Below are 16,004 nucleotides of genomic sequence, written 5' to 3'. Positions count from 1 at the left end.
AATACTTACAAAAGGGTCCACCTGTACATTAGGTAATCCACTACCATAACCCTCACCCATTATTGATATAAATTTTTTTTCAATGTCGCTGAGAGGAGGGACACTTGGAGGTCCGCCACCAGTCTGAGTCTGCGAAAGTCTGACTGTTGACGCCCTTCTTTTCAATTTCGATTTATAGTCGACCCAATACTGCAAGAAAAAACCAACTACATATTATTATCACATATTACATATACTACATATGTAATGGATGTACAAAAGTGTATTATTTTATAATTATACAGTTAGTATAATGTTATGTGATTGTACATAGGTAACACAGACAGCAGTAATACAGTTTAACACAATAATCTTAAGTTAAGTACACTACGGGCGTTTAGGGCCGACTGGCGACGTGAGGAGCGGTGGGGACGCCGCGGCTTGCGTTAGCGCGCGAAGCGTGTAAACGACGCGTCGGATGATATTCTCGCTACACACTCCCCCTCTAGTTCGGACATAGCGCCCTCGCGTTCGGACTAGCATCGAATTTACGGGGTCGACCACGCTTGCGCTTCTTACGAACCGGAGACACGATGTCGCCGACGAATGGCGTTAAGTGTGACTCATGGTACCGTCCAATGTGTTCAGCTCGCGTAAGTCCCTCGATAACATAAATGGTGGAACTTACCACTTCCCGAATACGATACGGGCCGTCTCTCCTAGGGATGAACTTCGCGGTTTGTCCACGGCCTGCGTCGTTCATACTCTGCGAACGAAGCCACTTCAATATTTATCGTCGGCTGCGACGTGGAGGAATCGTGTGTATAAGCACTTTGGAAACTTACCTTCCCGTCGGCGGCCGCGGCTGGTGCATCTTCCTTGCACTTGCCTTTACAAGTGGGACATTTCGACCGTATAACGCCTTCACGACCGCAACCATAACAAGCTAACTCATTACCTTTCGACTTACACTCGTCCATCGTGTGTCCGAAACGTTTGCAGCGTGCACAGCGTGGTCTAACACGTTTAGAAGTCGCGCTACTACTATCTATGTTCGAACTAGAGTCGGACGTAGTCGTTTGAGGGTTGACATTTTTCACCGCAGCCGTTTGCGGGTTAATATTTTTACCGGTCGAGGTTGAAGGGTTATCTTTATCACGTAAGTTCGTGTTCGCGGTATTATTGTTGTGAGACGATGTACTAGATTGGTTCGCTTCGCCCAGCGTCTCCTCTACGTACCTAGCTCTCTCAAGTAGACAGTCGACACTACTTACGCTATCACGCGGAACACGTTTGCGGATTCTACGGTGTAACAGGCCATACACTATATCGAGTTGCATTTGTTCTGGTAAAGGATATGGTAACTGCGAAATGTTAGCACGCACACGCGAAATTTATACGTCGGCACTTTCACTTTGTTGTTCTGTCGCGAATATGTCGCGTAAGATCCTGTGGGCTGGGCGCGCCGCGCCGTACATGAAGCGCAGCCGGCGTAACGCGTCGTCCCAGCTTTCCACCGTAGGTCGCACTCCTCGCCACCACACGGCGGCGTCTCCGGTCAGCAGCATCGGCAGTCCTCGTAACGCGTGGTCGTCTGATACGCCTGCGCACTCCTTGTATACGAGCACGCTCTCGATGAATGCTTCCACGACGTCCGCGTTGCAGGCGGCTCCATCGAACCGAGCCGTGCACTCCTGCAGCAGGAGGTTGAGTCGACCTCCTCATCACGCTGGCCAGGATCCTAGATTGGTCTTCTGACATTGTGATCATATTCGTATCGCGTCGGTCCGTTGTAGTAGGTGACGCCGCCGCCATGTTGTTGTCCGCGGCGGTTCCCGCCACTCGCGTATCCGTGAACTCTTCGTCACTATCGCTACTGCGGTTCTCGATGGCCGTCTGTCCGCGCGTTTTCGGCATCTTCTCGAGACACGACGATTACAGCCTCGGTACAGTAGGTACACAACAGACTTCAACAGAGCGTGGAATACGTTCGCACTCGCGTAGGTACTTTCGAGCACGAGCCACGAGTTGGGCGCAATTTTTGTAATGGATGTACAAAAGTTTATTATTTTATAATTATACAGTTAGTGACAATCACATAGGTAACACAGACAGCAGTAATACAGTTCAACACAATAATCTTAAGTTAAGTACAAGGTAGGGCGCCGCGCGACGGAGTCGCGCGCGCATGTGCTTTCACTACGGGCGTGTAGGGCCGACTGGCGTCGTGAGGAGCGGTGGGGACTAGGGAATCCAATCCGGACTATCCGTAATCCGAAAAATCCGGATATCCGTACATTTTTACTCGAGTTGTCAATCCGGATTCGAAAATCAAATCCGCGGATTTTCTGAATAATAAGAAATCGTAATTCGCAATGACATTATCACGCGTATGTTCGGCTCGCGTCCTCCAGAGGTAGTGTTGGTTATTCCGCTTAATATAATTCGGCTAATAAATCGATTAAAAACAGTTAATAGTCATTAATAGCCAACTATGGATGATACTGTTAATGTTATTTTAGTGATTGGAAACTTCCCTTCATGGTTTTCAGGCTTAGTAATGTCAGATTAGACTTAATTTTCATCATATTTCTTTATCTTTTTTTTTTTTTGAGGGGGAAAATCATCCAATGACTTCTCCCGCCCTAGGTGAGGCGAGAGGGAGTGTCTTCTTCTGCTTTGAACCGGAGCCCCGGTAACCTTTTACGTTGTCCGCAGCTCCGGGTCGGGCATCAGCCCTGCTGGGCCTCATCTGTGGTGGTCTGGCTCTTTGAGGCGCGCGCGGAACGCGACGCGCTGCACGCACGGGTCTGGTTCTGGTCGGGCGGCGAGCTACCCTTGCTCGCCGTCCGCAGACCCGCACTTACGGTGGCCGGAGATCGTCACGCGATCCCCGACGCCCGGAGTGTCTACTGCGGCGGCTAGGACGTGAGGAGGATCGTTCTCTCACGCGCTCCGTCTCCTCCTTAGCTAGCATGACTGCTTCGCAAAGGAGGAGACGGCGTCCCATCCCCCCTCGCTCCGCACCATGGCCTGAACCAGAGCCGGACGCGAGAGGTCACCGTCGCCGATCACATCCCTAAGGACACGGCGGTGCTCAGCCCATGCAGGGCACACCGCTACTGTATGCTCCACTTATAATATTATAATATTATAAAGCTGAATGAAGAGTTTGTTTGTTTGTTTGAACGCGCTAATCTCCAGAACTACTGGTCCGATTTGAATAATTCTTTTTGTGTTGAATAGTGCATTTATTGAGGAAGGCTATAGACTATAAAACATCACGCTATGACCAATAGGAGCCAAGCAGAGCGGGTGAAACCGCTTGGAAGTAGCTAGTAGTAAATAAATGTGCACTTTAAAACTATTCTGTAGGTCTACTCTAATTCAAAGAAAACGAAGTTTTGTCCAAAACTTCGCAGATTTCGTACTACAATTTTATTCTATTTATTGCGAACTTACGGGAACCAAAATAAACGAATGAAATGAAGATAAATAAATAGGTTTTGATATGAAATTAAAAATAAAACGTTATTTCAAGTAATTCTATTAGTAAATCAAGAAAACCTACAGCTGAAGATTAAACGAAATTTCGGATTCGAGAACCGGAGTAGGCCCCCTCTGGTCTATTTAAAAATTTTCAATCAGCTATTTACATAAATTTTTGGTAATTAATTTTTTTATGCTTAGTTATTTTTTTAATTCCTAATCAGTCATTTAGTTTTTTATTTGTTGCTCAAAAATAATTTCCTGCCTAATTACTGCTAGAAACACTGGATTCTTCAAAATCTCCTAAGTTTGGTACATCGATTGGATCGGACGCTAACGGATTTATTTCTGGTGTATTAAGAAGTACAGGTTCATTACAGTCACAGGATATTTCATCGATTTCTGATGTTGAATATAAAAAACTTCATATTATTAAACTAACATAAGTAGATTTGTTTATTTTCATGAAAAATCCGTAAAATCCGGATAATCCGGATTGGACCAAAAATCCGTTCTTAAAAATCCGGATTTTCAAAACACGGCGGATTTGCATTCTCTAGTGGGGACGCCGCGGCTTGCGTTAGCGCGCGAAGCGTGTAAACGACGCGTCGGATGATATTTTCGCTACACATATTATTTTGTTAATTTGTATTAAAAGTCTTTCATTAATCAATTAAGAAGTTTCATTCAATGTATAAGTAGAATTAAATGAAAATATAATAATAATTACTCACAGTACACCAATCCTTGCCGCTTTTCACAGCGCCTTCACCTTGCGCGTTCAAATGCTCGGAAACATTTTCCCACATCCTCCTTGAATGTTCCCGAGCATGAGCGCTTTTATTATATCCTAACGCCACCTCTTTATTAGTATTTAGGAAGTCCCACAACACTTCTAGCTGGTTATATGTTACCCGTCGACGACGATTTGGTAGACTTTCCGAAGTCGAGCTAAATAAGTAGATAAGAATTAAAAAGCCGTTTAATACGATTATATTAGTAAATTTTACCTATGAAATCATAATAATTCATTTTAAAAAGTACTTACGCCATTATTTCGTTCTTTGAACAAAGCACATACAATGCCACCAACCACTTGTAATTCCCGCCTCTCGTTGAGTTGAATCAACCGCAGTGTACAAGCTGCGTTCGAAAACTATATCTATATCACATAACGTACAAGTCCAATTTAAATTGTTATCCAAGGTCAATATTATTTGATTTATGTTTCACTATGTTTTGTACGTATTGTTTTATGAAATATACTATTTTGGGAATATATTTTATTATTTTTTAATACTAAAAGAAAACCGTAACTTACCGATAAAAAAATATGTATACTTCCGAACGCTGCCGGCAAACATTACAAACCAGCCATAGACAAAGTGAACAATTCAGAAGGCGGCCTAATAAATGTATGTCATAATACGAATTTTAGCCAGGCAGTTTACGGGCGTGAAGTGAATTGCCTGGAACTTGCATGGATGTTTAAAAGTTCATAATACGGCCCCAGGGGCCGTATTATGAACTCTTATTTCCAGTCAGTTTACGCCGTGAAATGAATTGCCTGGCTAATTCGTATTATGAACACTATTGCCAGCCAGTCAGTGGTCACGTGACAATACAAACCGATTTCTGCACGACTTTTGGCTGGCTGGCTGGCGTTTACGCGTATTATGAACGCTATTTTGACGTTTCAATTCTCATTTTAGTTGTCAAATTACGACTTCCAAAACAATTCAATAAAAGCGTCTTACTTGCAGCTTAAACTGAATTGCTTAGTCTTGAAAAGTTTGTTTTAGGGTTTTTATTTAGTGTTTTTATCATAATGTGTGAGGAATAGGTAATAATTGATTTTTTGGCAAGTAGTGACGAGGAGCCGAGGCGCCAAATGGCCATACAGCGTAAAATACGCTAACAATGTGACCCATTCTCAATCGATGACCGTGAATTGGTTAAAAGGTATATTCTTACCGAGGATTTAGTGCGAATCTTTGCGATGTGCTTAAACCTCATGTCTGTGCAAAAAACATAAAAAAAACATCAAAAACATTAATTGCAAAAACATTCAGAAGATGTCAGCCAAAACTTCCCATCGACATCAACAGAAGAGGCTTTTAAAATAAAATAAAAATTCAACAAGTACTTGTAGCAACCGAATAAAATTGCAAATAAAGGAGAAGGGGACTTTTGGGCCCAGCAGTTAACTAGTTGAAATGTATATTAAAAAAACCGTCATATTTTTCTAAGGGAAATCACAAAATATGGTACCTTGTTTCTATCTATACCTAATGCGCTCTAACAAGGTGCGGCTGACAGATTCAGTAACGTTTCGTATCACTCTTGAAAGTTGCTGCGATTTAAAAATTATGCCTTAATATTTTAGCTGTATCACATTCGTATTATGTTAAATCATTCGAATGCGTAGTTAATTAAAATAAAACCAACCGGAATGTTCTAATATTCAATTAAAATCTAATGAAATGAAAAATAAAGTAAAGTGTTATGCGTATAACGTAAAGCCATAGTCGTGTTTAGTGATGGGATGTACGGCTACGATGGATAGGTAGTCGATGTTTTTTTAGAATAAAAAACGAAAATCGTGCGTCGTTCAATTATCATTCTTAAAAAACCTTTAATTATGTGGGTAAATCCACTGTAGACGCGGCTCTCTCTGTCCCAACCACAGTGACATTATCTGAGCAGAAATATGTAGTAGGCATTTTTCTAGACATTAGGATAATGCGTGGTGGTACTATTCCAACATATACAAACTAATATATCCTTGTTTTCTTCACGGTTCTGTAAAACTGTAACTCTGAAACACCTCAGGACTCGGTCATAAAATATTTATTTTGACAAGTATATACACGTAGTTAGACTGCACAACTAAATAACACACACATTTCATAAAAAAATTCAAGAGAATTAAATGTATGCTGCGAGTATCGATAGCGATAAAAAAAGATTTTTCTAATGTCCATCCCTAAAGAGAGACGTCAACGTCATACTGGCATCTGTCAGCCGCACCTTGTTAGAGCGCATTAGGTATAGGAAGCGAGAAAACTTAAATTAAGTTATAAAACTAAATAATCATTTATGTATAACGTACTCCTTGATTTAAACTTCTTAAAACACTTCTGTCTGACATCAGTCAGTCACCGATTGACAGATGACACTCGTTCGTTGTGTTTCGTTCTGAGTGCGTATTTTCCATATTTTATATTTTAACCCCACGACCTCGGCTTTATAAAGGACTTTTGACGGATCTTGTATCTCTAAATTACCTGACTCTCTATTTTGGACAACTGTTTAAGCCTATCAATCGGATATTGACGACATGGATCGCTGTGTAAATTGTACGATTGCGACTGGTCGCAGTAACTCTATTGGCAGAAGAGTCTTGGAAGATGTGGCGATTTTATCAGTTATTCGTCAGTGGCGTGCATCACAGCATGTATAATATGGTATCTCAGTTGGGAAAGATACCAAGAAAATATACGTACCCCGACTGCCTACACAATTCTAAGATGACATTCTCCTAATTATTGAAGATGAATAATACATATTTTATACTAATATTGGTGTTTTATTTATATATCCTCCTGTCCCTTTTTTAGTTTTTAAAAGGTTAGTGCCTACTGCTTCTAATGGCCTATGCACACCATGTTTTTTAAACGTGCCGGTGCCGCGCATTTGTATCGATACAAACGTAATTGTTTTTGTTTCATTTTCAATGTATAAGTAGAATTAAATGATAATGATGATCATTCCTCACAGTACACAATTCCTTCCAACTCTTCACAGCGCCTTCGCCTTACGCATTCAAAAACTCGGAAATATTTTCATTTTCCCACATTCTCCTTGTAGGTATGCTTTCGAGCATGAGCGCTCTTGTTGTACCCCAACGCACCTCCTTATTTGTGTTGAGGAACTCCCACTACACTTCCAGTTGGGTATCTGTTACCCGTTGACGACGATTTGAAGGTCCACTTTCCGAAGTCAAACTAAATAAGTAGGTAAGAATTAAAAAAAGCCGTTTAAAAGGATTGTATTCGTCAATTTTACCTATGAAATTGCACGAATTCATTTTAAAAAGTACTTACGCCATTATTTCGTACTTTGAACAAAGCACATACAATGCCACCAACCACTTGGTAATTCCCGCCTCTCGTTGATTGAGTTGAATCAACTGCAGTGTACAAGCTGCGTTCGAAAACTATATCTATATCACATAACGTACAAGTCCAACTTAAATTATTATCCAATGTCAATATTATTTAATTTATATTTCACTATGTTTAGTACGTATTGTTTTATGATATATTCTGTTTTGGAAATATATTATCTTATGTTTCAATACTAAAAGAAAACCGTAACTTACCGAAAATAAAAAATGTATACTTCCGAACGTCGCCGGCAAACATTACAAACCAGCCATAGACAGAGTAAACAATTCAGAAGGCGGCCTAATAAATGTATGTCATAATACGAATTTTAGCCAGGCAGTTTACGGGCGTGAAGTGAATTGCCTGGAACTTGCATGGATGTTTAAAAGTTCATAATACGGCCCCTGAGCGACTAACGCGCTCTCTTTTCAATTACTTTAAACGTAAAGCCAACTCATACTATGGTTACTGGACTTAATGCCCTCATATTGCAAGCATTTAGTATCTTTGTGTGCTTTTAAGGGTACTAGAATAAGACCCTAAATTATAATTGGTTTTTTAACGAGGACTGATGTATAAGAATAATTTTGTTTTACACTAAAATAATAGGTGCAATATGTGTGATTTTAATAATATAATTTGAAAAGGATCGTTTATAAGTCAGTTCCAGCTGTTTGATTGAACCATAATTTTTGGATGCTATCTCCCCGGCAAATATGATGGCGCAATTAAACAGTTTACTACATACTATTATGATGTTTTGTTTAGTTATAACTAAGTTTAATTTAATGTGATATATGTTTTTATAGGTTAAGGTTGTTTTATTACAAAGTATGTAGGTAAGTAAAATAAATGAATATGCTACTATTTGTTGTATCCTTTTTTAATACCAGCGCCATCTTCTTATTTAGTACCAAAACTGCTATTCCTATTTTGGCTAGAAAATATAGGGACTATGGAGTACACTCTCTGAGTACGGCACTCAGAGTTATTTAATGGTAACTTATCCCACTTCTTAGCAATTGTTTTCGAAACAATATTGTGGCTAAGGAATAGTTTAAGTAACAATCAAATGTCTCTGAGTGCGGCAGTTAATGAGAAGAGTTGTACATTGATTAGTACGTTTCTAATTCTGTATTTGGTAGTTTGATTATAGTATAAGTTCTTGTAAATAAATCTGGTAAAGATGAAAACTTACTTTGATTAACAATATTTACAGAAAACAATAACAGATGGCGCTGTTACCAAAAACCGACGCGCCCCCAAGAGTGCTAACCAAACTTCCTGATAACGACTTTAGTTTCAGGTCACTCGCACCATAACGTGAAGGCGAGAACATCCATCAAAGTTACTACCTCCATGTCAAGGAACTGGGCCAAAGGAAACTGCATTTAGGTCGTCTATAACTCACTCTTTGTTCCTTTTATATTACATGTATCTTTAAAATAAGGTCGGCGTACAAACAAGGTGAGGGGTCGTGCACATGAATCAGAGCTTCGATTTGAGACGGGGAAATAAATGTGTGTGGTGCCTTTGTTCTCTTATTTTCATTCGGAGGACGTGTGCAAGTGTGTTGCGAATGGAAAGATGAGAAATAAAACAAACTAGGATTGATATTTACATCATTTCTATGCCGTGTGTTGATGGGAGAATATATTCCGGATCTGCGGACTACTATAAGGCTATTATCCGTTATTACTCGAGAATTTATATAAAAAAAATAATGTAAAGAAGTATATACACATTATTTACACATTTTGAGTATGCATCCGAAAAATTACGATGTAAAGAAGTATATACACATTATTTACACATTTTGAGTATGAATCCGAGAAAAATGCGAATCTCCAATGACTACTTATTTCTTTCTCGCATTATGATATTAATTTTATAGCCCTTCACTAAGCTTGCAGTTAGCCTACATGCTATAAAAGATTCCGCACCTAACATCTTTCCATCAAGATAATTAAACTTAAGATCACTTGCTGAAATAAGTTCAATCAGTTCACACTACACTAATTTCTTCAAAACTACTTACTATGGTCCTAAGATCCGCGAACAAAATAAAGTGGTCCTTCAACGTCACCAACTTACTCAACACACTTAAACTAGAAATTAGTTCAATTAAGAGCATAAAGTAGGACTGTAATGTAGTCTACATTACCATCATCAATCTACCGTCTATCACTATTAATCATTGCCCCGTATCTTCCGAGTTCCGAGTTCCGACTACATGTAAATATGACATTTTCGGTAGCCCATATTTTACCGCGACGTGGGTCGCCGCATATGTTTGAGCGCTCGCTCATATTATGAAACTGTCGTTCAGTTTATGTAAATTTTAAGTTTATGTTGTTGTATACCTTTTGGTTACGTTATATGAAGTTGTGGGGTAAACTTATATTGCATTGTATAAGGTTTAGCTTCTTGTGGTTCAGCGAGCTTTAGGATTTTTTTATAATAACTATTGACAGTCGGGATTCATACAACATTAACTAAAAATAAAGGTTTACTCTCGTAAGTATATTGAGAATAGCTGTACTAGTTTCAAGTCACAGAGAGACTCTTCCTCATGACCAGCGTGTTCGGACTTGGAGATGTCGCCGACGGAACTAATAGTACCGTTCTCAGTATTATATTTACGCGAGTAAATCGTTAGTTTTAATAATTGAGTTTCAAGTTTTGTGAATTCATTTTATATAGTGATCGACTAAAATATTTTCTTTCTTTTAGTACCTTATCTACTGAAAATGAAAAAATCTATACACTCGTACCTACCTAAATAATTCGTAAAAGACCCAATCATTATTTCTTCCAGACAGGCACATGAACCATTTGTCAAAGCTGAAAGAGCAACGATTTCCACTCTATCGGTCAAACAAAAAAACCTTCATTAATATTACACGGCTTTTTTCCGATATTTCGAAACATATTACCCATAAGTAATTTCTCTTCCCAATACTACCAAAATAACCCTATACACAGCAATGAAAATTCATTATTCGTACCTGAACCTTCGCTCAACTATTTCTGTGACCCCGTTTTATTGGTATAAAGGAATTCAAGACACGCCGTGATTATCCGTGCGTTAAGATTTGCCGAAATACTTGGCTTTGAGCAACTATGCGTGACGGAGTTTATTCCTGAACGTGCAAGCTCTTGACAACAATTTATGAACGTTTTTAGGGTTGGACCCGAGTACTTATATCCTTAAACTACGACCAGCAGTATCGTGACTAGAGATAGGCAAAGAGTCTGGTTTGAACTAGTTTTCACCAATCGGTAATCTGCCCATCTCTATTGGTGACCTAAATGTGATTCTCAAGTTACCTCTAAAATTCCATCTTCAAAAAGGAGCCTTTGTCAAGCATTGGATGGCTAATATTATTGACTTTACTTCGTAACTCGGCTAGTTCTTTACAGTTGGCATTTTAGGGGCGCTTTTCCACCAGAGATGTGCTATGTAGGTAAGCTACGAAGATGTACAAGTTAAGCTGTGAAACTATGTGTTTCCACTAGGGGTCTACCTTTATTAGTAGAATTTTTTTGGTCATAATTTTATTTTGCATAACAACGCATGGCAGAAACTTCATTTCGCAGAAAATCATTTGGTATACCATCATTTGCAATACATTAAAAACGCATAATTTTGTAAGTCAGAATCATCTTTAGGCATAAATTGAAACGCATAATAATTGAAAGGTAGAACCATCATATTGCAGAATGTTCACTGTCAGAATCGTATTTTGGCATAAATTTCATAACCATAATAATTAAAATGTAGAACCATCATATCTCAGAATGTTCACAGTTAGAATAGTCTTTTGGCATACTTTTAATATCCATAATAATTGAAAGACTCATCTATCACGCAAGTATGCAGCATGCAAGCAAGCATGCAGCATGCAAGCAGGCTTGCAAGCAAGCATGCAAGCAAGCAAGCAGCATGCAGCATGCAGCATGCAGCATGCAGCATGCAAGCAAGCATGCAGCATGTAAGCAAGCATGCAGCATGCAACCAAGCATGCAGCATGCAAGCACGCATGCAGCATGCAAGCAAGCAAGCAGCATGCAAGCAAGCATGGTTTCCGTCACGGCTCCGGCGCTGCGGGGCTCCGGCGGCCCCACGCGCGCTAATCGTCGCAGACGGCTTTCGCTCACCACCGCAGCTTCGGCTTGTTGGCCGGCTTCGCCGGCCAGCCTCAGCAGCGGCGGCTCGCTCATAGCCGCCTGCTCCTCAGCCCGCGGACCGCCTCGCCCCTCCGCGCCTACGCGATTTTAAATTGCACTCTAGGGGTAGGACAGACAAGACTACGTGCAGTCGGTTTTGCAGCGATTCGGTTCTGTCACTTCACTAACTTTTATTCTACCATCTTCTTAATATGCCAAGTGAAATTATGCCAAACAATCGTCGCTCTAAATAAACGTTATGTGAAGCAAAATTATGCAAAATTAAGCTTTGCCAAACGTAATTATGCCAAATATCCACCGTCTTAAAAGTATGCCTTTGTAAATTCGGACATATAAATATTCGGCAAAACAATAATTATATTAAACAATTTTTATGCCATATGTATATTCGTTTAAAGAAAATTCTGCCAGGTGTGTTATGCCAAACAAATTTCGGAGCATTAAAATTCTGCCAGATAGAGGGAACCCTTCCACTAGTGCTAAGCTACATGAACCAATAAACTTTGCTTGGTGCAAACCAAACGCATCCACAGCAATGTAGCATAGCACATAGCTGGTGGAATAGCAACATAAGGGTCGTATATCCTACCCTTTGGGCACCTTATAACTAATTCACCCGCTGTCCGTCTTCCTGTCCGTCAGTCACACCACTGCGCTCTATATGTATTTTGAGCTTAGATAAACATGATTTTTACAGTTTATAAAGACACCAGTGTCATCAAGCTATGTTAATTATCTAGATATATCTAGAAATTCTGAGACTAAGGTAAAACCATTGTAAAAAAAGCTTGTCCTTTATAAAAAAGTATAGCAATACCATTTCACGCTAATTTGGAAGAAAAAGAGATGTAATTGAACAGAAAGAGACCATTATAATGCTTCTGCATCAATAATTTACTTACTTTAGTTTACTAATGAAACCTTTTTTCCAAGATATGTAATCATTATTTTTATTTGAAATAACATAAATATTAGATATGTCGATCACTTAAAAGGAGACACTACAATATTTTGGATGTATTTTACGAAACATTAGGTAGTGTTCTAAATCATTTCGTGAAATAAATAAAACAAATTTTATATTGTTTTAACTTTGATTTTTGATTCGAAATGTGTAACGTAAACCTTCCTCAACAGATAGACAAAAAGCGTAAAAAACTGTCCATCAGTTTCTAAGTTTATCGCAAATAGACAGAGATACACTCAGTAAATTAAACAATGCAAAGTCTCACTCCTACCTAGACCTACTACACCAACGATCGAATCAATATCAGCCACAGAGAAAAAAAAATCAAACATTTTAGCATTCAACCCGCTTCGCGCCTCGTCTAGTGACAAAGCGCAATCGCTCCGGTCCCGCAGACCCCGTCACCACGCACAGTTACCCGTGGTAATAGCTTTTCTACCCGGTTGGGCACCGTCGAGTACGTTACTTTATTCCACTTGTTATTATTCTTAATCCTTTTATACCCACCCCGAGCGGCGAAGGGTTAAATTTATGCCATAAATTTTTAGTTGTCTTGAAATTTTGCATGAGTATTAGTTGTGACTTAGGGAAAATTTATGATCGTATGAGCTTCTTCGTAATCTTATGAGCGGGATTTTATGTAAATATATTTTTGTTTGCTGAATTAAATTTCGTTTATGTGATACTAGCTTCTGCCTGCGGTTTCACCCACATTCACGTCAGATAAAAAGTATCCTATGTGTAATTTCAAAAAATAATCTACCCTTGTGCAAATTAAATCCCAATCCATTCAGCCTTTTTGACGTGATTGAGTAACAAACATACACATAAACACAAACTGTGAGGTTGTGAACTTTCGCATTTATAATATTAGTAAGAAATAAGATGAGTTTATAATAGATACTTCTATTTATAGGAGACAGACATAAGATACTTTTTATTCACGAATTTTCTGAAAATCTTACGGGAACGGGCAGAAACGGGTTTGCGCGTACTAAGTGGCAGGCAGAAGCAAGTCCAGAATAAAACTCACTAGTTATAAAATGCCAACACAGCAAAAACTCACCGTGCTCATACAAACGATGACCTTTCAAACAATTCCTACTGATCTAAGTTGGCCGGAGTTGGGAACTTTGTAGGCATTCAGCGCTTACAACATTTATTGCAAGCGTAGGCAAAGTTTAGGTGCAAACTGTAGTCGCTCTATAGAACTCCGTAGTTCTTTGTTAAAAAAAGGAATAAAGGTCATAATAGATTGTTTTTTAAAACACGTTGCCCCGTCCTGTGCTGTGCTATTTTCTCCTGTGCCGTGTGTGCGTTTACAAACATACCGTATTCACATACACATGACGCCCAGACCCGAAACAATAATTAGCGGATCACACAAAGAGTTGCTCCGTGTGGGAATCAGACCCGCTACCCGTAGTACGGCAGCCGGTTGTCCAGCCACCGCGTCAACCGTGCAGTCGTAGATTACCTGATGGTAAGCGATCCGCACCACGTATGGACACCGGCAACACCAGAGAAATCACGAGTGCGTTGCATACTTTTGTATGCTTTCTTGTAAGTTTATCTTTTGGTTAATTATATCATTACAACTAAGATATAGGGTATAGATAACATCATCTTGATGTATCAGCTATAAGGTGATTAGTGTTGCAGTTAGGCCTCCTAATGACTTCCGACCCGGAGATCGACCAAACCAAACCATATTTGTATTATCTCTATCCCACCCAAAACATAAATGTGAAAGGCTGCCAAGTTCGATAATATTGGAATGCTTCGCCTATAAAAGAAGTGAGATCTAAATAAGTACCAAGTTCCATACACAGACCTCAGTTAAAAATGATATAACAAGTTGGCAAGTTTTCACACACTTTGTTATAAACCTACTAAACGTAATGAGTCAAGTATATAATTTTCTGTTAAAACTTGCCAAGTTATATCATTTTTAACTGAGGTCTGTGTATGGAACTTGGTACTTATTTAGATCTCACTTCTTTTATAGGCGAAGCATTCCAATATTATCGAACTTGGCAGCCTTTCACATTTATGTTTTGTGTGGGATTTCATTTATTTTTGTTAGGTTTATTTTCTTTTTTTCTTATTTTACTTTACTTTGTCTAAATACAAACCTTCGTAACGAATTTTAGGTCGGTACGACCATTGGAAGATATAGATAATTTTTTTGTTTTAGTTCCTTAGGGGTATGAATTTACACCTTCATTATTTTTAAAACCGTCTCACACTTGGCCATTTTCAGATTTTTTCCTTTACCTTGACCTAAAGACCTACCTCCATGCCAAATTTCAAGTCAATACGACCATTGGAAGTGGTCTAGGTTTTTGATGAGTGAGTGAGTGAGTGAGTGAGTCAGTCAGTGAGTGTATAGTAAAAATAGCGATTTTCTGACGTCTATATCTCAAGACCTACAATAGGTACATTAATGAAATTTTGTATTTTAGATAAGTAAGTAGATCTCGACAGATACTAGAAATTTCATATGCGTAGATAAAATAGATTTTGAGTTATAGGTGGGTCGAACTTGGCCCGAAATGGTTCGTGTAATATAACCCACGGCCGGTGTGTCGCTTTTTTGCTCGAACTTGGCGGATACACTGCCGTGTGTCTAGATCATGATAAATTACTGTAAAGCGACTTTTATTACATTTACTATTAAATCAATTTTCCTTTGCACTCAAATTTTCTATATAACACATGCCAACTACAAGTAAACCTTACACAACTACCTGTAGATCACACAACTATGTGTTTTGTGCGAGCATCGAATATTTTGGCCGACCCGACTTAGGATTTTGTGGTTTGCAATGGCCTTATGTTACTGACGAACTACTATAACTTCCCTTTTTATGCGTGGCATAACAACAAGTCTATAGCTCTGTACTTTTTATGGGATATAGGACTATTTCTACAATATCACTAAACTGACAAATGTTCGTAGCGACGGTGACAACCTAGAAAAAAATATTGTCGTTGGGAACACCAAAGGCAAGAAATCGCGCGTACGTTCCCTAACGAGATGGAGCGATTAAGTGAAGAACTCGTCCTTAAGATTTTACACGAGGTTGTAAGAGATGCACTGAATAGAAGCCGCTGGAAGCAGATCATCCCTTCCAGATGTAACCTTGATGCTGACCACGATCCTGAGACATGAGGGCACAACCAGAGAGAGGGAGAGTCAAACGAAG

General features: G+C 39.3%; 1 protein-coding gene across 3 annotated transcripts in view; it reads right to left on the bottom strand.

Annotated features, from left to right (window-relative positions):
- Window positions 1-16,004, bottom strand: part of LOC118268702 (myb/SANT-like DNA-binding domain-containing protein 4) — a 128,119-nt gene that overhangs the window by 1,219 nt on the left and 110,896 nt on the right. For 2 of the 3 annotated variants that reach the window (XM_050697655.1, XM_050697654.1), the window contains exon 3: window positions 10-189. In XM_050697655.1, the coding sequence (XP_050553612.1) occupies window positions 10-189 (180 nt within the window). Of the gene's footprint in view, window positions 1-9; window positions 190-4,202; window positions 4,420-4,516; window positions 8,654-16,004 lie in introns of those variants that run through there. The other variant, XM_050697656.1, reaches the window with a different exon arrangement.

This window comes from Spodoptera frugiperda, chromosome 12 (assembly GCF_023101765.2).
Source record: "Spodoptera frugiperda isolate SF20-4 chromosome 12, AGI-APGP_CSIRO_Sfru_2.0, whole genome shotgun sequence".
Lineage (NCBI taxonomy): Eukaryota > Metazoa > Arthropoda > Insecta > Lepidoptera > Noctuidae > Spodoptera > Spodoptera frugiperda.
The sequence above is the reverse complement of the archived record's forward strand: the minus strand, read 5'-3'. Positions and strand labels throughout refer to the sequence as shown.